The sequence below is a fragment of the Neolamprologus brichardi genome, chromosome 15 (genome assembly GCF_056152115.1).
Source record: "Neolamprologus brichardi isolate AB-2024 chromosome 15, ASM5615211v1, whole genome shotgun sequence".
NCBI classification, from domain to species: domain Eukaryota; kingdom Metazoa; phylum Chordata; class Actinopteri; order Cichliformes; family Cichlidae; genus Neolamprologus; species Neolamprologus brichardi.
The window spans coordinates 7,358,032-7,380,022 of NC_142118.1; the positions used below are offsets into that span (position 1 = coordinate 7,358,032).

A 21,991-nucleotide genomic window follows, 5' to 3' on the forward strand; every position below is an offset into this window, starting at 1 on the left:
AGTAAATCTGAATGGAGAACTTTATCTGAAAAAAGTGTAAGTGAAAACGGTTGAATGTATCGATTGCATCATATACTAATGATGCAATCGTACCACACCGTTGCAGAATGAAAAAAAACCCACTCAATTTAAAACTGCTGTGGTGCTCCTTTTATTTACTTTAAACTGGTCTAACATGGCGAGATCGGCATGGCTGGTTCTTGTGCTTTGCATGATTTTAAACAGTGTGATTAATAAAAAAAAAAAGACACAGAAGAATGCAACAGATTATCAGATCAACTTGGGACCTCTCCATCCCATGGCTTTTTGGGGGATATTTGGACATTGGGGATTAGGGTTAATCTACTATAGGTTTGAACTGGGAATTAAAAGTACAAATCGCTGGACTATGCTGAAAAATGAACCTTTTGCGATGATTTCCAGGTGGTATTGTGTGCTGTATAAAAACTGTATTTTCTGCATTCATAATTCACTCAGTTTAGTCAAGATGCTCATAACCACTGGCTGAAATGGAGCACCAAACCATGACAGAGCCTCCACCATGTTTCGCAATTGTCTGCAGACACCGATTTACCTCTGTACTGACCTCCTCTGAAAACTGATGACAATTTAAACCAAAACCTTCAAATTTCATCACTCCATAAAACCCGTTACAACTTATCTTCAGTCCAGTTCTTATGTAATTTGCTATGCCTCACCCTTTTGTCCCTGTTTTCCTTTCTTAAAAATGGCTTCTTGATAGCCATACTTCTATTGAGACCATTTCTGATGAGGCTTCAGGGAACAGCAGATGGATCAACTGAAGTTCCAGATGCATCTCTCAGAGCAGTTTAAAGACACAACACTGGTTCTTCCCTTAAGTTAAGAGCCTTTTTATGCTTGAATGATTCACAGGTCCCTGTTAGGTGGCTTAACAAATAATAATTATTCCTCTAAAAGTGGTCAGATACAAGGACTGGACTGACAATGAGTGTAAAAGCGGTCAAACTTTGGAATACTTTGCTATACCACATATGTGAGTCTACTGGTTCTCTCTAAGTAGTCTGTTCTCACGGCTCTTTTTTTGAAAGATGAACGCTTAATTAGAGATTGATTCATTTTAGAGGGCTGTAAAGAGCAATGAAGCAATACCGAGGTAAGAGGCACACCTCCGGCTTCTCTAACCCAGCCTTTTTTTGTTGGGTTTTGTCTGTGTGTGTGTGTGTGTGTGTGTGTGGTTTTTTACTGTGTCGTGCACTTGTGTGGAAAACTACTCGTGCAGCTGCATGAAATCACACTGCAGTTCTCATGGCATGATTGCTCAGGATGGAAAAACTCACCGACTTAAAACAACGTGACTTTGGCTGTACTGTAAACAGCTAATTACTCTTGTGTCCTATCACTGATAAAGCCGCGGCTCATGGAGTGTTTGCTGGAGTATTACACCAGGCCGCTGTCCCCACAGCGCCGACAGGCATCACCCTGCTTTTGTGCTAACACGATGACGTTTGCAAATGTGCGTCAGTGTGCAGTTCAACGCAGGGGAGGCTGTTTTTTGTACTTTTAGGAAAGCACTGTTTCATTAAAAGTGCATGTGTTTAGCTATGTCTGTACCAGGTCAGCAGAAAGTGTGCACACACCAACTGTATCCACTGTAGAGACTGCACCAGTACACACAGGCGAATCCACACGCTCTGAGTCAGCAGAAACAGGAGCTCGGTGACACCGCTAATGAACCCAACTGTTATTCTTCAATTTAACTCTGAAGCCAGCCAAGGAACTCCTCTCAGGACTGCTACAATTACATGTCAGCCTTCTCCTCCTTAAAGCTGTCTTTCTCCTTATCTGTCATTCACTCTGCTTCTCTGCTTTCTGCTTTATCATGCCTCAGTTCTTTGCACTGTAAAGTCTCATTGTTTGAGGGATCTTTTTTTCCCCCCCTTCTCTCTCTCATACCATTAAAGGCACGATAAGGTATGAACTGAAGCCGGCACATAGCTGCCAGGTTATGTCATTACATACTTATCAGCTCATTCCATTTCCTAGGTGTCTATCAATCTGTCATTGAGCTGGAGGTACTGCTCTTCCTCCAGTGGCCAGGAGAGGGCACAGGAAATCAGAGAGAATACATGGAAATCACACAAAGCAAGTCTTAAGATTGGGAAGACCTTAAAAATAAAAAGAGAAATAGGACATTTTTTTCTTCAGTTCAATAGAAATAAGAGGGGGAAACATACTGTGAGCTCTGGTTAACTGTAGGGCACTTTACATTTAAACAAATCCTCTTTTGAGGTACTGAGGTGCTTCATCTGTGTTTGCATCATTCATTTCTTCAGTATTTCACTCAACCACGTGTATTTATTAGGATATTCTAAAATACCACGCAGGCTACTTTAATATATCCTTTTTTGCTTGTAAAATCTATTTTCTGCTAATAAGTCATTGTTGTTAACTATTTGAAGGTGTGGCTATTTTTTATTTAATTAAATAACTGCCACGCTGTCTTCATTATTCTTACTCAGATTGAGCCTTTTTGTGTTTACTGTGGGGTTTTTTTGTTTTTGTTTTTTTAAATTGTCCTTAGCATCATCGTGAACGTCACTAGGGCGTCACCATCGGGCTGCTTCACCGGCTCAATAACTATATTCTCATCTTGTCTCCCCTTTCCTCCTCCCCCCCTGCTCCATCCGCGGAACAGGAGTGTTGGGGGGCAGGTGGCGAGAAACTGCACAGAAAATACGTCCATCGAAGAATATTTTGTCCAGGAAGTCACGACGCAAATACTTAGAGCTCAGGGATGCAGACCGCACCTGATATATGCGTCGCAGCGGATCACAAGCGGAAAACGTTGACCGGAGCACGCACGCACAAGGCTTACGTGTCCAGCCACACACGCTCTCCTACGTCGACAAGTTGGGTGCCCTCTCATGTCTAGTCACAAGGCTGGAAAATACTTAACGCGGTACCGCATTATAGCCCCAGTACAAAATTAAAACCTCACAAGATTATTGCGCCGGTGTGCGTTCACCGGTATTTCCCTCGCAGTAAACGATTCGGAAGTTGCCCCAAAAAGGAGTTCATTTGTTGCACAGATCTGCGCTGTAACGACCCCGTGATACGACTGTCGTATCCAAAGAGTTTTCTTTCTTCTTATTCACGTGTAAAAGAAATACTTTTTTTTTTTTTTTTTTTTAAAAAGTACAAATAGACAGGTGTTGTGGCAAAAAAACGTGATGTCTGGTATTTGCCTTAAAAATGATTTTTAAAAATCGACTAAAAATAAAAAATTACAATTAAAAAACGATTAGCGGTGTTTAAGCTGCTGTAAATGACTTGTTGCATATAAGCTATCAACCATATCTCTAAACTGATATCGAGTCATTCTGACCCAGAGAGAGCATACCTGGCACACAGTAGGAGCTTCATTCAGGGTTTTTTGTTTTGTTTTGTTTTTGTTTTTTGTTTGTTTGTTTTTCCAAAGTGACTTTTACATATTCTTTTTTTTAACATGGAAGGCGTTTTACCGACTTTAAAAATATATTTTTCAAGGGAGCTGTGGCCAAGAGGGGAAAAGAAGTTTCATGAAATATCACATAGCAGTTCTACAACGATATTTTAAGTGACTAAAAAGGGATGGATTGGTCATAATGTAGAACAGAGGACAGATACAACAACGCAGATATAATGATATAAAATTGATAATTTGTCTATTTTATATATAACCCCTTTGTAAATCTCGCCTATTTGCCTATATGCAATATTACACATGTATAAGATCACTTTTTTTCTTTTTTGGTGGGGGCATTCTGGGCTCCTATTAGCGCAGAGCTCTATAGGACACACCTACCACATCATTCACTTCCTTCGTACCGCGATCTCTCCACACTATACAACAGACGCAGACAGAAGAGGACGCACTAAGACAAGAGCCGAGTGATGATACCGGGTTAAAGATAAATCAGCCAGAGCTAAAGAGACAAAAGTTGCTCGCCACGATTAAACTGACACCGCGGTTTTCTTTTCCACTGAACATCATCCTCGTCCACGGCTTCAAGTTTCAAATGGACAGACACTTGGAGACGCCTGGCTCAACAAGCATGGGATTATTTCTGTAATGTGGATTGCTACTCCCTTGCAAGAAAATAAAGATCTGCTGCGGAACAATGTGAGACGTTGTGCATCTTGGATTCTCGTGTTTCTGGATATCTTGAAAATAATTGGCAACAGTTGAGACAAAAAGAAGAAGTAGTAGTTAACACGCGAAGGATTGTATCCTTGGGACCAGCATGGATTTGCTTTTAAAACCTCCTGCCCTTTCAGAGAAGTTTTAGCCGGTCCTCTTGTATATTGTTGTACTTGTGAACTTCATGCTTGAGAACAAAAAGCCACATTTGGCCTGCTGATTTTATTTTTTTCTAAACAAATATCGTCTGCCCCCTTGGATTGGATTTCAAACACCATGAACTTTATTGACAGTTTGACACTATTATTTTTGACGCTGTCAGCTGTCAAGGTGAGTGTCCCCGGACAGCAAACTGACCCATAGAGAACAAATTTAAAAGAAAAAAAAAAAGATCACATCTATTGAGCCATGTAGGGACTGCTCATTAATGTGTAGCTTGTCCTTGTCTTTCCTCTAGCTAGGTCACCGCTCGTGTTTAAACAAGCTCAAATGTTTTGTGGCTTTTTTTTCTGAGGAGATTTAAACAGCCATTACGCAAAAGTGGCGTTGTATAAACATAACCCACACACACTCGGCGGGTGTTGCGAGCCTTTTTTATCCTGTAAATCTAACCTAAGTGTTTATTTCTTTTATTAAAACGCAGAAAAATCATCTTAAGTTTGCCGTTGGCTGATTGCAGGCCTGCTCTAAAAAACCACCTTGGAGATATTATTACGCTTTAAAGGCGCAGTGGCTCCATTCTGATTTAGGACTTGTGAGCAGGTTCACTACCGGCATACAAGAAGCGGCTCCAGTTCTCAAACTGGAATTCAACCCCTTGATTCCAGTAGTGACCGAACGTTAATTATCCCCCTCAAACCGAGATTAATCAGCCGATCTAGCTGCGGAATTGTAATGGCGCTCTAGTGCCCACTGTAAATCGTTTTTATATAATCATTAATCAACTGCTGGTATGGCTTTGAGCAAAGGTTTCAAGGTGAAAAAAAATACAACCTCAGTAGGAGGCTGCGCGTTTTCCTGTAACATGATTGGACTTTCTTGTAACACCACTTTCAAAAAACCCTTTCGCTTCCTTTTGGTTTCCGGCGGCAACACAGCTCCTCTCGCGAGCATCTCAGCCCCGGCATAATAAAAGCACGAGCAGGCTGGAGTCCGGTGAAGTGTTCATTGAACTAACTGGATCACTTAATGACAGTTGAGGCCTCTCAATCAACACTGGACTGCACGCGGATGAAGGCTAAAATGCTCGTCTATAAGCCGGCATGTATCATCACTCGGTTTAAGAGCCGGTGCTGGCAGCTTGACACCCATACATTAATGTATAGTGCGCTTTTTTGGGGGGCTGGGGTCTCTCGGCCCACAAGGTTGGACCCTCTCACGCCACCAGAAGGGGGTGGGGCCTGCTAACAAACCGACCTTCTTCATTTTTTTTTCCTCTCCTTTCTTTCTTTTCTTTCCCCCCTCCTCCTCCTCTTTCCTCCTCCTTTCTCCTTTCTCCTTTCATTAAGAAACAGAAAAGAGTTTCTTATCGCCAAATGCCGGCTCACTCAGCACAGGCCGTATCTCATGCAACATTGGTGAGATATTGCGTGAGTTGCGCGTGCTCCTACGTGGAAAAAAAAATGGGAGAGGGAAGGGTTGTGCGCGCGCGCGCGTTTGAAGACGAGACGGCATTGTGCGTAACGAACGAATGGAAAGTTGCCAAAAAAAAAAATCCTTTGTGGCCCAACTGGTGTGGTGACAGCTACCCCCCTGTGAGGGGAAAGTAGCAGGCTGAAATTCTTGCCGGCTTTAATGGCAGCGGTTATTAATCCGTGCTGCCTGGAAGCAGTGGAGCCGCACAACAATAAAGGTCTAGTAACTGAAACTAAACAGCCAATCCTGAAGTTTATGAAGTTTGGTCACGTTCATGTGGCTGAACTTAGGTCAGATGGTTTGACACGCTGTGCCTCCGATCAAACATTTGCCCATATACGGCCTCCCTCACCACATATACATATAAGTTATAATTAGACTAGGAGCAGGCTGATTAAGGAATTGTATCTTCGGGTGTTTTATTTTGAAAAACTGCTACCCTTCGAATGAACAGCTGATGTTCTATAGAACCTTATTGTTATTAGTGTTAAAAGCTTATGAATATTTAAACCCTTAAAATGTCATTGCAGTCTATACCGTGTGTAGGTTGGCCTGTGATAAGAGGCGTGTTTCTGTGGTTTTCATGTTTCAACAGCCATGTCATAATGTAAATATGTCTTTTGCACAACTGTGGATAAGTAAGGGGCATGGAGAGGGTTATGCTAAGTTCTTGCACAATCTACTGTAACTAACGGCATGCTTTTTATTTCTTTTTTCTTGCAGAGTGCCCACATACCGAGGGAAACAGAAAGAGGTCCACATAACGGTAGGTGTCCTACAGGGCACCGTGGGAATACAGTCTGTGCTGGGCTCCCTGGTTGGCTAAAAGCCAATAAAACAAAGGACTGGTTTGAATTTCACCTTAACATTAAAGGCAAATTATTGCCTCCTAGTGGACAACATTGTCATTTGACCCTATGGAGTGTCATCCGGGACCATGACTCTCCTTTTTTTTTTTTTATAGCTAAAAAAAATGAGCTGTCACATCTTTAAATCTTACCGCTGGACGCGTTCGTCCTGAACAGCATTCCTCCCCGTTTGAGGTTAGGCTGGTGAAATGTTATAGAGACCAGAGTCTTTTATAGAAAGGAATGTCACCCTCTTGGCCCAAAGTTTAGTTTTGCACAATCCCAGCATTGCCCAACATAAATTGGACAATCAGAAGTTGAACTTCGTGATGTTGTTCAGGCCCAGCATGTTTGGTTTGGCTTCCCAGAGGGTTCTCAGACTGGGGTTGTTTTAGGTCCAGCAATGCTCTGAGTGATGTTCTGGAGGTGTTGCCTGTCTGTGTGCTAACATCTTTCTCAAGAGCAGAACTCCTGCAAAGGCTCAGTGACGGGAGGTTGGTGTGTGGGGGGGAAATAGACTGAAGGTGAAAAGCACACAACAGGCTATTAGTTTACAGCTTTAGGCAATGTGGATACAAAAAATGGGGTGACATTCAAGACCAGAGAATATTCAGTGCAGGTGATGACGTCAGACAGCAGTGACTCCGAGTCAGGGTGCATCTACCCTAGGGGATACTTCTACAGTTACCATGGATATTTGGAAAGATGCTGAGATAACAACCTAAAAGTTTGACCTGTAGATGGCAATAGCGGTAAAGACTACCAATGAGACTGAAGGATATCGCTGACTGACATATGAAGGGGTGGTAAATACATTTGAGGGTCACACATACGTGGATAGGGTTTGTTAACGTAAAGTAACAGATAAACTGTTAATACTGTGATTTAGAGGTGAGATGGGCAAATGAACAGCTGAAAAAGTAAGCCAATATGGGTAAAAAAGTTTATGCTGTTCTCTAAAGGATGAATGGTAAGCTAAAAGTAATTGCACAGATTAATTGGTAAGCTGAGAGTAGTCCGGATCTAATTAGCTCAAATAAACAAGAGCTGGTGTTGATGAAGGGGTTCTTGAGTCTATCTGAGAGGCCTTTGGTGAAGCTGGAGGGTTGGTAACGTCGCTCCTGAAGTGAAAAGTGAAAGGGGTTGGAAACACAACATAGAGGAGTACTTGTTAATTTCAGTGAGGAATTACATAAGTGTGTAAAAGTAGGTCAGTCCAGTCTTTATTTGATGGTAGACACCGAGCGCTACTCGATGGAATAATACAATATAAAACGTGTGTGTGCATGTTTATGTGTATGGTGTTTGTTGTGAGCCTGCCAATTTCTTTTTATTCACATCCCCATTTAGGTGTGTGTGTTCAGGAGTGACTCACTTATACTATGGCTCCTCTGCCATTTTCTAACTGTGTGCACTGTTACTCTGTCTCGCAGTGATCCCTCTGATGGAGGTGTACAACAAGAGTTGGTGTCAACCTCGGGAGCTTTTGGTGGAAATTCTGCAGGAGTATCCAGATGAGGTGGAGCACATCTTCATCCCGTCATGCGTCGTTTTAACACGCTGTGCCGGCTGCTGCAACGACGAGATGCTGCAGTGCACGCCGACATCCACTTATAACGTTACAATGGAGGTCAGCAACGTTATTTGGAGCAGTAATACTTGTGTTTTTATATTGTTTTTTCTTCTTTGGCTGTTATGCCAAAGAAGGATATGCCTGTATCCTAAATGTGGACGCTTATTCAGTTTATTTTTGCCCAAACGTCAAGCTAAGAAGGTGCACAGGCTTTACAAGTGTCTGTCCGACCAGCCCAGGGCCCTCATGGTACTTAGCATAAAAAAGCCCCTTCAGCCTGTCCAAGTGCACATAGCTCAAAGGCTGCTTAGGTGTGACCTTTGAGCACTGAACCCCATTGTAGCATGCAAAAGAGGCGCCCTATTTTGATTTTAATCTTTGCTCCTATGAGAGAGACTGTGCAAAACTGAGGACCACCGACAGGTGACAAACCAAAGAGGAGATTGGTGTCCCTGTTTTTAGATGGGTGGGTGCCCAAAACACTTAAAGAAGAAGCCATTTTTAACATCTTAAAACCCAACACATATCCTCTAAACATGAATAGTAGCTAGCTGAAATTAGCACGTCCCAGATCTTGGTTGTCTGTGAAGAATAGGGTGGAAAAAACAGTTTTTCTAAAAACTTGTCCAATTCTCAAAGTTGGCAGCCATGACAGATTGAGATATCTTGAATGGTTTTTCCTGTCATCTGGTGTTAATATCAAAACATCTGAAGGACACTGGATATTTAGAAATACGACACACCAACGTGTATTTCTTATTTTTCTCTTTCTTTTACAGATTAAAAGAATTAATCCCAGGAGGCAAAAAAATGATATTTTCATGAGTTTTACAGAACACAGCGCATGCGAGTGTAGGTAAGAAACCCTGAACACACACACACACATACTCACATCCACACAAAGCACAGCCAAACATCACTGCAGGCAAATCAACGTGCCTTTGTGGAGCAGAGTGGAAGTTGGCCAAGCACGCCATGTGAAGTTATTGTTTGAAGTTTTCATCTGACACATTCACCAGATGTGTATCGCCTAAATCCATATCTTATCTTTGCTTCTTTCAATTCGCTGATTCTAAAAAGACCCGAGCAGGTTTGAACACATCACAGCAGACATTCACAATGCTGCTAACATTCATCGTGGTTCCATCGAGTACAATGCCCTCTAAAGCATTGTTTGCAATTGCGACATATGGAGGTCGCTCCTCGGTCCATAGTTTAGATATAGGTCTGTGAGATAAGTGTTATAAAGTGGCATTTTGCATTTTACTGGGGCAATATGGTGCTGCACAAACAGCACTGTATTATTGTTCGAACGATGTGCACTGCAGATTCTGTCCATCTCAGACCCTTCCCTGTGCAAATTACCCCAGCTTCTGCTATGTATGCAAAGGCTCTGCATCAGTGGAAACTAGGTATATATGGCTTCTATTCAGAGGCTTTTATTCAGTGTTATATTTAGGTGTGGCCTTGTCTTAGGTTTGATGGTTCACAAGTTGTCTCTGGACCCTCTCACAGACTGCCCAGAGATAAGGTTAACTGTGACTGACGGATCCAGTCAGTTTGCTGTTTTGCTTTGACTGGCAGAAATAGGTGAAACAAGTAACATTACCAACATCAAATGATGTCCCTCTTGTGGCCTAGCATCAACAAACACTATATAATCACTTTTTCTTGTCACCTTTTTTGCTGTTTCTTGTTGGACATGTGTAGTTTTCCATACTCGTGTCATTATGATGGCAGATTTGAGCTCTGTGTCATGAAATAATAAACCTTGACAGAGCGTCAAGGTTTACTAATCCTCCCACGTTTCAGGAAACCCTGACAATAAAGCAAACATTGCAAGTATGAGTATTGGCCAAAGGCCGAGTTGAGTAGTTCTTCTTTTTTTTTTTTTTTTTATCTCATGTTGAAGCCACTTGTCCATCAAACTTCCGAATTTGGGCAAAATATCCACAGGGAATTAGTTCTGCATGTCTGCACCAGTGACGTCCTAGTTCACCATTTAGTTGAAGCTATAAACCTTTAACACACCTTTATAAAAATTTAGATGGTGCTATGAATCCATTTAGTTCTATTTTAAAATTATGACGTAACTATCGTTTACAGGAACTGCTTTATAGCCATTAAGTTGCTGGGAAACTGCTATACTTTTCAGTCCAAAAACCAACTATATATGGCTACAAAGTGTGGTGGTTAACACAGTTGCTTGGCAAGCACAAGGTTATATATATATATATATATATATATATATATAAGTACATTAAAGTACAAGTATAAAGTACATTAAAGGGTTGGTTGATAGCTTTTGGTTCTGTTTTAAGTTTACAACCCTTCTGGGAATCATCTGCACCTAGATCTCTTTTTACGTCAGTGGGTCATTGTTTATGACTGCACATCAAAAGCTACATTGTCACTGAACAATTGCTGATGGTGCTGACGCTACATTTTAGCAAATGTAGCGAATCACCAATTGGACTGACTGCATTTGATGTGATTGACCAGTAGAATTCAGACATATGTAAATGAGAAAGCTTTGCCAGCATATTCATAACCTACAGGTACAGACGTACCTACTCTAAAAACCTGATCAGCATGCCCCTGGTTTGGAGAGGCAGACCCCTCTGGAAAAAAGCTGCTCAGTCCTATACTTTGTGTTTTTGTGACTGGTGCTTAAAACACCAGCTAAACCACACTTTAGCTATATGGCAGTATGAACTCTAGCTATAACCCAGTGTAAGTATTTAAAGGGTCTATCTTCCAGTATAGGGTTGGCTTTAGTACAGTTTTGTTCTTGTAACTACTCAACTCTTAAATTAAAACTAGATGTTTAGCTTGTAATTGGGTAGTTTTACTGTGTTGCTACTTGAAGTAAAGAATTTGGATCCTAATGTACAGTTTATGTAAACACATATACTGTCATGTGTTATCCATCCTGTGCAGACTTGCTGTACTACTATGTAAAGCAGAAACTTGGCAAGTGGTCTATTACCTTGCAGGAAACATTGTTTCCTAAGACTTTGGAATAACTATTGTCTCCAGATATGCCAGCAACTCCACACTGTTATTGGCTGGGCAGTGAAGCAAACCTGTCAAAAGTGTGTTTGTAGTTGTGTTTATGTGTTTTGTGTGGATCCATCAATGAATATAATCCAAGAACTGCACAATTTCCCAATGAATTGATTTCACTTGCCAGTTGCAGATGCCAGATACTTGAAAAGAAACTAGATTTATCATAGGTTCTGGTAAAGGACGGTGACGCAATGTGATGTGAAAAGATTCATGTGATTCCACCCATGATGATAATAAGCCCCCCGTCCCTGATGATCTTGATAAGTATCTGTTTACCGGGATACAGTTGCATGCTGTGATCTAATGTCATGTTGTTTTGTTTCTGCCTTTCAGGTTAAAGAATGAAGGGACAGAAAAGAAAGAAAAGTGAGTACAGCGCTCTTTCTGCATGGAGATTGTGATTTGGGTGGAAAACAATAGGGACTTGAGATTTGATCTTTTCCGGTTTTGCCTTGCCAACAAACAATCATTTGTCTGCAACTCTCAGCCTTCCTAACTAGTCCCCTACCCTACTATAGTCCCTTCTGAACATAAATGATGTGCCTGTTATTTTCCCACTCCCACTTCCTCCTTGTTTCTTTCTTTAATATAAAAAAAGAAACACAAAAACGCAGATAGAGAAGCCAAAAACAATAACATGTCATCAAAACCTCAGTGAACAAGCAACATGAGATCGACCTATAGTGAGCACAAATTAACATGCTGCTGTCAGATAATAAACATTGGGAATACCAGCTAATCCCGCTCAGGTCAATGAGTGACACTTGATGAGTTCATTGCACTTGCAAACCTGTCCTTTACACCTTTCCCACCTTTTCTATCTCATCTGCATTCCTCTCCCTCGTCTTTGCTGTGTAGATGCCTCTTGACTTCTGCAACTCTGGTTTCTGACTCCTCTGATATAGATAACAGTGTTTTTGAAGATCTGTTAAACTTTTGTGTTTATAGTCCTATCTTAAGAGGGCCTCCCTTCGAATACTACAGAAGTCAGTGTGCTAAGGGTCATTAAACTCTTTAATCCTCTTTCTGTGAGTAGCCGTTGATATTTTTCCATTGTGGGGTTGTTGTTTTGGTTTTATGTCAGGTCGTCTGTCATATAGATAAGGGGTAGCTGCGTGATTTTCTTGAACTTTGCTTTAACTGTTTTTTCGAGTGTGGCTTTGGTGGCGTGTTATTTTAGGGTAACAGTTCATGTTCTTGTTTCTGATATTTTGATTCATGTTGGCTAACCTCTCTAAGGCAAGAGTCTCAGAGTCTGTTAGGATGACTCGTTATGTTGAGGTTGTGAAATTAGTTAATTATCAACGTCTCTGCGGAAATTGCGTGGATTTTACATTTGCTTCATTCTGTTACACAGACCTAGATGCTGTATTTATCAATCAGTCCTAAATGGGGCTTAGTTAGCCCCATTTATGACATGCAGTCTGTGATCCAGATACATCCCTGAATCAAAATGTTATTTTTAGCCATGCTCACAGTGTGGCTCTAGTGATAGCAATGACAGATTCTTTTCAGTTTGCCAGTCCAGCCGCAGTTTTCCCTGAACTAAAAATTCTCTACAATTATTAGCGCGTTTTGTACAAGAAAACAGTGATCGTTTCAATATTAATCTATTACATTCATGTTTAGGTGGGAAAAAACAACTAGTGGGTGGACAGTCTTGAATGTTGCACACATCCATTGAGTGGTGATGGTCTGCAGAAAATAATTTGATCCCTTCCAATCATTCATAAAGCGCCATCAATATCACCCGCTTTGGATTATGAATACGTATTTGTAAAACTAACAACATACCACCACCAGCCGCGGCTGGGCATCGTGCTAATTGGCAAATGTTATCATGCTAATACACTAAACCAAGGCTAATAGCCTTTTACTTAGCTACACATCAACATGTTAGCATTGTCATTGTGAGCAAGTTACCATGCTGATGTTGAATTTAGCTCAAAGCACTGCTGTGCTAAAGTTAAACCTAAATGTGCTGCTAGCATGGCTGCAGCCTTCCTTCCCAGTCATTTTCATAAAATGAAATTTGGTTTGCCCATCAATAAGGTAGCTAGGTGTCAAGTGCAGAGTGGACACACGTAGAAAGAGACGTGTAAAATAAGGAAAGATTCAGCCAAATGAGAATCCAATTCTAATAATAGTCTAAAAATCTAAAATTATTTGACAGACTGCACTACCAACAGCAGCAAAACCTTCAAGAAAAACATCTCTCATACTAAAAAGAGGGCAACTTTATTTTTAAGGTCACCCACTGAACATAAGTTAAAAAAAGCACCTATGTGACTTAATAATGGAGTAACATCAGGTTATGTGCTTTGATATGACCTGAGGTCACAGGACTATACAGCTCTGTGAAAAATGAAGTTTTCACAGGACTTTATACGGTCCTGTGAAAAACTAAGTACACCCTTTTTGCTTCCACAATGATTAAAAGAGTAAATAGCAGCCAAGCGCTGATAATGAAATGTACTTGGTTAATTGATAATCATTTAATCGAGTACATTTGCTGATTATCAATTAATTGATAATCGATTAATTAATATCTCTTTAAAAGTAAAGTTTTGGCAGTTTTCTGGTCTGGAACATTCAGCTGTGTGTTAACACAATGCCACAATCTTCCCAGGAGTGGACGTCCGAGTCAGCTCAACCCAAGGTCTGACCCTGCAATGCTCAGAGAAACTACAGACTCTACAGGCCTCAGTTAGCATGTTAAATGTATGGCTTGTTTGGAAGGCTGCCAGGAAAAAGCATCTTCACTCTAAAAAGACAATGGCAGCACGGCTTAGGTCTGCAAAGTTGCATCTGAACAAACCACAAGACTTCTGGAACGATGTCCTTTGGACAGATGAGACCAAAGTGGAGACGTTTGGCCATAATGCACAGCACCACATTTGGGGAAAACAAGCACAACATATCGGCAAAAACATCTTATATCGACTATCAGCCACAGTGGTAGAGGGATGATAATTTGGGTTTGTTTTCTAGCCAAAGGACCTGGGCACCTTGCAGTCATTGAGTCGGCCATGAACACCTCTATATACCAAAGTGTTCTAGAGACCGTGTGAGGCCATCTGTCCGACAATCAAAGCTTGGTCCTAACTGGGTCATACAACAAGGACAAATCTCCAACAGAATGGCTTTAAAAGGAAAGGTGCTGCAATGGCCTAGTCAGACCTCAACCTGATCGAAATCCTGTGGAGGGGCATTGGAGCTGTGCATAGATGAATTCCCGCAAACATGGATGAACTGGAGAATCGCTGTGAAGAAAAGTGGACCAAAATTTCTCCAGAACGATGTGAGAGACTGAAAGTCTTACAGAAAATAACTGCTTTAAGATATTGCTGCTAAAAATTGTTCGACAAGCTCTTGTATCATGGGGTGCACTTAGTTTTTACCAGGACTACATAGAGTCCTGTTAAAACTTTCTTTTTCATATCACTGTGAGTCTGACACTGCAGTTGTATCACGTCTTCTTTGCATGATAAAATTGCAACGCTTCTATTTATTTCTTATTCCTCCTAATATTTATAATATTTTATATTTTTTCTTACTTAGAAAGTAGAATTAATGTACTGTATATATGCTAGCCATAAATATCAATAGATACTTGTAATCATGATTTTTGCTGTTACGTTTAACTAACAAAAGTTTCCAGCATAGTTAAATATACCTTATGCAGCGGAATTACATCTGACTCAGCTCGTTATAAATAATGCATATGAAATCCAGCCTATACACCAGCTGCATGCTTTGTAAGCACGCACTGGCCTGTTCTAATTGTGGTTCAGTTTGTAACAAGTTGAGTCAGTGATAAAGAGTTGGCCCAGATAGACTAAAAGATGGTTTTGGCAAAGTCCAATTTTTTTTATTCAGATCATCTGGGAAATTTCCACCCACCATAACCTTCAAAGTACAATATGCTTTCACTCTCTGCAGAGTCATTGTACTTATTATTTAAACATATATACATATCTTTTGAGCCCAGTTTTGAGCAGTGAAGGAATTTAGTCTCGGAATATGCGATATTAATCATATTCACACAGTGAGCTGCTTTTACTCTGGCTGTTTTTTGAGAAAGAGGATATAAGTTGTTGTCTTGCTTTCTAAAATCGTTATTTGTAGGTCATTTAACTCATGATGGAGTTACTTTCTCACTACGCTCATTCATTTCACATCATATCTCATCGTATTAATTGGGTCCAGAGAGCCTTGTGTGAAGTTAGAATCCCATATAAGCCAATCAGTAACAAAAATGAAAACTCTTAGCTAATAAAATGATATACATATTTTTTTAAAAACCAAAAACATTGCGATCAATTGATGTGGGCTTAAGCAATTATCATTCAGAGATTTAAGCACGTCACTCTCATCAGTCTCTCAGGCATCTCTCTGCCTTGTTCTCCTGTCTCTCTTGCAGAAAATCCCGGACAGGCAGGAATAAAGGCCAAAAGAGAAAACGAAAGAAAAACCCTGAAAAAACAATTCATGATGCGTATGTCAGCTCTGCCTTCTCCACCTACCTGCACCTGAGTGTTGCGCTTCTTATAATTAAGCTAATCTGGGAGGAGTTATTTTGCCCCTTTTAATTTGTACCATTTAATTTGCTTATCGGCCCTATCGATTAGCATGTTGCTTCCGTGTGGTGTCCTAACTTTGTCTCGTCAGCCATGTCCTAAATATTCCGAATCTTAGACTGTATATAAAAGACATACACAGTTTTCAGGTTTGAAAAACTTCCACTGTGGAAGTTTTTCAAACCTGTATTCTTTCTGCTGGCCAGCAGGGGAATTTTTAGCTATCCAGCTTCTTAGTCAGATCCGTTCCTCGCTCGTTTGAACGCACCGCGATGGCAAAAAAAGAAGTCTTTGCTAACGAGTGGGTAATTCATATTGTCTGTGTCCACCTTTTATCTACAGTCTATGTTCAGGATATTAGACAATGCCCTGTTTGCCGATGTGTTTTGCGAAGGTAGCTTCAGTTAAATTTTGAGTGATAACTAGGGGGTACTTCAGACCACATACCAACTTGCAAGGAATAAACATTAACCTCAAAATATCCAACTAATCTCCTCGTAATATAACCGAGGCAATGGTTGACTGATGTTCGAGACGAGATACAGCATTGTATCATAAAACCGACAAAAACCTGGGGTTCAAATTGGCTGTGACTTCTTGTCAGATAGCTCTTTTTATTATTGATAATGTCCACGTTTAAAGGAGTTCGAATAAACAGATCTTAGATCAGCTGCTAGCTGTAACATGAACCTCCTGTCTACTGAAACTGATCTCAGATCCACCAGCATGGCTTTGCCAACCGGCTCATACTGTTCTGGTATCTGTGCTGGGATCACCAGTGTTGTAATCATAGTCCCGTCTTCAGTGTTGAGTCTGTGCTGCTTTGCTGTGTCTCGTACCCGTCTCCTTTCCCCACTTTGTTCTTTTCATCTTTACAAACAGTTTTTTGTTTGTTTTTTTTGCTGTCCTGTGCTGGTACTTTTCATGTTATGTGAAGATATGAGTGATGCTATCTATTGCTTTTTTTCAGCAAATTGTTTAGCAAGGTCTGTTTTTTTTTTTATTTCTTTGTTTGCCTGCTTTTGTGTCTGAAACCATAAAAAAACTAATATTTTTATTCAAAAGTAATATAACGAGATCATGTTTCTTCAGTGTTCATACTGTGAAGAGATTCCTGTCTGTATTTTCACTTGTAATTTGTATATTAAGATGTCAATGAAGTATCTGGGGCTTCACACCTGCTGAGAATTGTAATTCAGATGACTTTCAGCCTTTGTTTTGATTTCATGTCTCTCTGTGGGAAACCTAGTCCTCAGCTTTCCTTCAATAAAATGAAATCTTTCCTAACAGTGCATCAAACAGACCCTCGAGTCTTCTTTATCACGAGTTTAGAGTGAGAGTGAGAAGTGCGCTGTCACTGACCCGCACTTTAAAGCCATATGTTGCTTTGTGATGCATGAACTGGTCTCGAGCTTCGCTAACTGCATGTCTAACACATATCGTTCATTCAGGAGAGGTCGAATCAGCCAGGCAAGGATGGGGGTGGGGGGCAGGTTTATTTCTACTGCTTGACTTTCTGCCTGCTCTGAGGGATCCTGTGAGCAATACTATACAACTGTCACATGCAGCACAACTTGGCAGTGGCTCGGAGAAGCAAACTGGAGCATATGAAAGGGTTGACCCAAGGGCGACCTTTCTTATGGGTGATAACGGTGCACTGTGATAATCTGCCTCTCCTTCTTCCTCCCCATCTCTTTGTCTTGTCTGTCCAGTGTTTGTGAGCCGTGTTCAGAGAGGAGAAAGCGTTTGTTTGTACAGGACCCTGCAACCTGCCGGTGCTCCTGCAAACACACAGACGAATACTGTAAAGAACGCCAGCTAGAGCTCAACGAGAGGACCTGCAAGTAAGTAACATCGGCAAAGTGGTTCACCCATTTGTTGGACTAAACGGAAAACCTGTGTGGAATTTATAATAATGCAACCAACTTAAGATCCAAATATAGTTCGGTCAGATGACATCGGTAGCAAACATGCTCTAGTCACAACATCCCTGTTAGACTCCACTATGGAGGCTTTTGCAGGTTCTCTTCATATTCAGTCGCATGACTACTATAGCTTCTAGTACAACTATAAACTACTGTAATCTAATGTACTAGCACTGGAACATGGTTTGCATACAAGTTGTATGCTGTTTCTTGTAGCCTTACAGTCTTTTAAATGCAAAAACAGTACATAAAATCATAGACTGCATTTATAGCAACTGAGATGCCAGTAACCGGTTTTGGTGCTACCAATTTGAAGGTTCAAGTGAGGAATTTTGGGTCATTTGAGGAACTGCAGTTTCTGGATAAATATATGTTGAACTGGCAAAGTCTGCAGAAATTTGTTTCAGTGCCCTTTTCATTGTTTTCAACTATGATTATTTCAAAAAGCTGCATCCCTGCTTGCCCAGGACCAAGCGGCAAAGTGACTTAATTATTAATTCAGTAGCTGGGACCACACCCTTATGTAGATGTGACAGCATATGGGGTTTGGGGTAGGCCTACTGGGCCAGACAGATCCCCGTGTAGTACTGAGAGGTGAATGAATCGGAACAGCTTGTAGGGCATAGATGGAGAACCGTAAGGGGAGTTTATGAGATAAATCTCCAAATAAATGCCACCTTGCCTGCATTTGTGTGAGCAAGACAAAAGAATTAAAAATAGGCTGATTTTGCTGTTCCCTATAAACATTTATTGCGCTTACGATCATTTCTCTTTCTTCTTGTTTAGATGTGACAAGCCAAGAAGATGAGAGAAGTGGGGGCACCAGATGTACAAGATGAAGGAATATATTAGAGATACTTCACAGCACGCACTTTTTGACCTTTGAACCGTAAGCTCTTCTTTTCTGTGGAAAGCATTCCCCATGGACCGAAACAGAACAAAAAGAAGGACTGAACTGAAATTTCCTCCCACTGTATATCTGTGTGTACATAGACCACATTTAAAGAGAGAAAAAAAAAGAATATACAGAATTGTTGCTGCTACTGTAATAACTAAGCCCATGATTCGTCTAAAAGCAAAATAGGAGCTATGTGGTTTTGCATTTCTAACAGGCTTGCAGTGCAGGTGTAGTCTTATCGTCAGATCATTGTGTACAATTACTCCACTGGATACGAGTCTACTGTGGTTGTGTTTCAATCATAACATGCGAAACCTCTCAATCTAATATATATTTAACTGCTAAAACAGCAGGCAAGACTGAAGAGGACGTGGGTGTCTTTTTTTTTTTTTTTAAGCGATGGATGGACCTTTCTCAGACGACGTTTTGCCTTTTTTCTCCTCGTGATATCACTTCCTTCCCTCTGAAGACTGTGCAGCACTGACCTGTGCTTACATGGGTCACGTCTGTGATCAGAGGAGACTCTGAAGTGCCATATACTTTTAAAGGGATACTGGTCATCGATATAGAGTTTGTATGTATTGCTATGTCCTACAAGAAAACCACTGTATGATTGATTCCATTTGAAAACTGTGCCTCACGAAAGAGTACTGCTTTTTAAATTATTTTTGTCTGCATTGTTTCAGGAGTCTGTCAGCTGTCGACGTAGTTTTCTTCGATGTTGAACTCAATACAGAACCCAGTGATTATACAGCTTCTCTAAACCTGTACATACTTAATATCCCTTTACGCCATAGTTCATTCTAGATAATTTATGTTATAGAGTATTTTTCAGTATTCAGTCTACCCATATTTAATTTGGTCTATTTATGTATGCAGTGTTATGTACCTGTGGCTGTCCTATCTCCCCATGTGTAAGGTCACTGATGGCTACTCTCGTTTCTACGAAACAAAATAAGCAACAACAAAAAAATCATAAATGATTTTAACATTCCCTAAATTGATCATTTGTACTGATAACACCTCCTCCTTTTCAACCCGTCTCATCTAAGGGCAATTTCAACTTGTGTGTGTGTGTAAGAGTTAATGTCTATATGAGTGATTGAATGGGATACATCTGTGTGAAGTAAGTATTTAAGTATTTAAGTAAGTAGTGGACGTGTGTTTTGTACACGGCCCGAGATGCAAATATAAAAAAACTACTGCTCGCAGCTCAGTATACAATACTACAACACTACCACCGTTTTCAAATCTGGATAACAATCTGCATCTTTCTGCCATCAGTCTTAGAGCCCTAATTATTAGATCCCTTTGTCTCTTCCTCACTATTAACATGTTTTCTTTGTCTGTGTAAACAGTAAAGCATATTTATTTTCAAATCATATTGTTTTATAAAAAATAAGAAAAAGGTTGCTGTGTTGTGAATGCTGTGTTTTTCGGAAATTTAATTGGGCAGCGGTGTTCTTCTGTTTTTGTGCGGCAAAGTGACATTCGCACATCTAATAATAATGAAAGGAAGCCGAAGAGACGAATAAGAAACTCCTGCACATAAATATATATATTTTTTATGAGAGACCGATATTCAGTTCAATGAATAAAATGCCACCTTAAAGCACCATGCAATATCTTCATTTGTTAAATCTGAGTATAGACGGCTGCAGTGGGGAAGTAATTATTCAATTCACTGCTGAATTTGTAAGTTGTGCTCACTTCCAAGGAAATGAGCTGTCTCTAATATTTAATGGTAGAGAGAGACAAAAAACGTCCAAAAATTCAGAAAAAAAACATTATAAAAGTTGTAAAATTGATTTGCAAAAAAAAAAAAGTTTCTTGTAGTTGGTCACCAGGTTTGTACATGTCTAAGGAGGGATGTTGGCCCACTCCTCTTTACAGAAACTCTCTAAACTCTAAGCTTCAGCTCCCACCACAACTTTTTCTGGCTGGGCCACTCCACAACTTTAATGTGCTTCTTCTTGGCCACTTTTTTGTTTTGTTTTTTTTATTGTTTTGCTGGAAGACGCTTCCAGAACCATCTTTAGTGTTCTAGCTAAAGGAACGAGGTTCTTGTCCAATAATTTATGGTCCATTGTCCCACTCCGGGTCAGGGACGAGACCCTGCCCCAAGTGGAGGAGTTTAAGTATCTCGGGGTCTTGTTCACGAGTGATGGGAGAAGGGAGCGGGAGATCGACAGACGGATTGGTGCCAGTACAGCGTCCGCACCACTGCAGCCGCTGTACCAGTCTGTTGTGGTGAAGAGAGAGCTGAGCGTAAAAGTGAAGCTCTCAATTTACCAGTCGATCTACACCCCTACCCTCACCTATGGTCACGAGCTGTGGGTAGTGACTGAAAGAACGAGATCGCGGATACAAGCAGCAGAAATGGGTTTCTTCCAAAGGGTGGCTGGCCTCCCCCTTAGAGATAGGGTGAGAAGTTCGGCCATTCGGGAGGTGCTAAGTGTAGAGCTGCTGCTCCTCCACATCGACAGGTGCCAGTTGAGGTGGTTCAGGCATCTGACGAGGATGCCTCCTGGGCGAGGTTTTCTGAGCATGTCCCACCGGGAGGAAGCCCAGGACACGCTAGAGAGATTATATCTCTCGGCTGGCCTGGGAACGCCTTAGTGTTCCCCCGGATAAGCTGGAGGAGGTGGCTGGGGAGAGGGAGGTCTGGGCTTCTCTGCTTGGGCTTCTGCCCCCGCGACCCGGCCCTGGTTAAGCGGAAGAAAATGGATGGATGGCCCCTCAATGCAGTAAAATTGTCCTGTAGCCTTAGCAGAAAAACAGCCCAAAGCATAATGTTTCCACCTCCGTGTTTGACAGCGGGGATGGTGTTCTTTGGGTCGTACTCTGCATTTCTGACACGACAGGTCATTGATGCCAAAGAGCTGCATTTATGTTTCACCTGACCACACATCAGACACGGCTTTCTCCCAAGCCGTGTCTGAATCTCTGATTAAAGAGATTACAGAGACCAAATACTTATCTCACTCAGTGACATGCAAGTCAGTGTGAGAGTTTTAGTTTTTCTGGGGTTTTGGTTGATATTCTGTCTCTTTACATTAAAAATGAAACTACCATAAAAATTGCAGACTGTTCATTTCTTTTGAAGTGAGCAAACGTACAAATTCTGCAGGACATCAAATAATTCATTCCTCCAACTGTCTATCAGAGCGCAGAAGAGAACGACACCTAATTTGTGTTGATTTGTGTGATTAACAGTAAAGGCAAGATAAATGTGTTTTTTTGTGCAGGTCATGGTGACACAAATCTGGGATACATTATACTCACTCTGCAATAGTTGGTG

General features: G+C 41.0%; 1 protein-coding gene across 2 annotated transcripts; it reads left to right on the forward strand.

Annotated features, from left to right (window-relative positions):
- The first annotated feature begins 3,844 nt into the window (after positions 1 to 3,844).
- On the forward strand, positions 3,845 to 20,324 carry vegfab (vascular endothelial growth factor Ab). 2 transcript variants are annotated; one of them, XM_006797219.3, is made up of 8 exons: positions 3,845 to 4,492; positions 6,521 to 6,563; positions 8,079 to 8,275; positions 8,998 to 9,074; positions 11,621 to 11,653; positions 15,711 to 15,785; positions 17,580 to 17,711; positions 18,579 to 20,324. In XM_006797219.3, exons 1-8 carry the CDS (start codon positions 4,439 to 4,441, stop codon positions 18,598 to 18,600), a joined length of 633 nt encoding a protein of 210 aa, XP_006797282.1. In that variant the 5' UTR covers positions 3,845 to 4,438; the 3' UTR covers positions 18,601 to 20,324. The 2 variants fall into 2 exon arrangements, with proteins under 2 accessions (XP_006797282.1, XP_006797283.1); XM_006797220.3 differs by lacking the exon at positions 15,711 to 15,785 and having other exon boundaries at positions 3,846 to 4,492.
- Positions 20,325 to 21,991: the final 1,667 nt, after the last annotated feature.

Excerpts from the sequence above, each read along its gene's own strand:
- vegfab (XM_006797219.3), top strand. The coding sequence starts at position 4,439 with ATGAACTTTATTGACAGTTTGACACTATTATTTTTGACGCTGTCAGCT. Across the intron at positions 15,786-17,579 it reads GAAAAAACAATTCATGATGC|TGTTTGTGAGCCGTGTTCAG; the intron begins GTATGTCAGCTC and ends TTGTCTGTCCAG. Across the intron at positions 17,712-18,578 it reads CTCAACGAGAGGACCTGCAA|ATGTGACAAGCCAAGAAGAT; the intron begins GTAAGTAACATC and ends CTTCTTGTTTAG.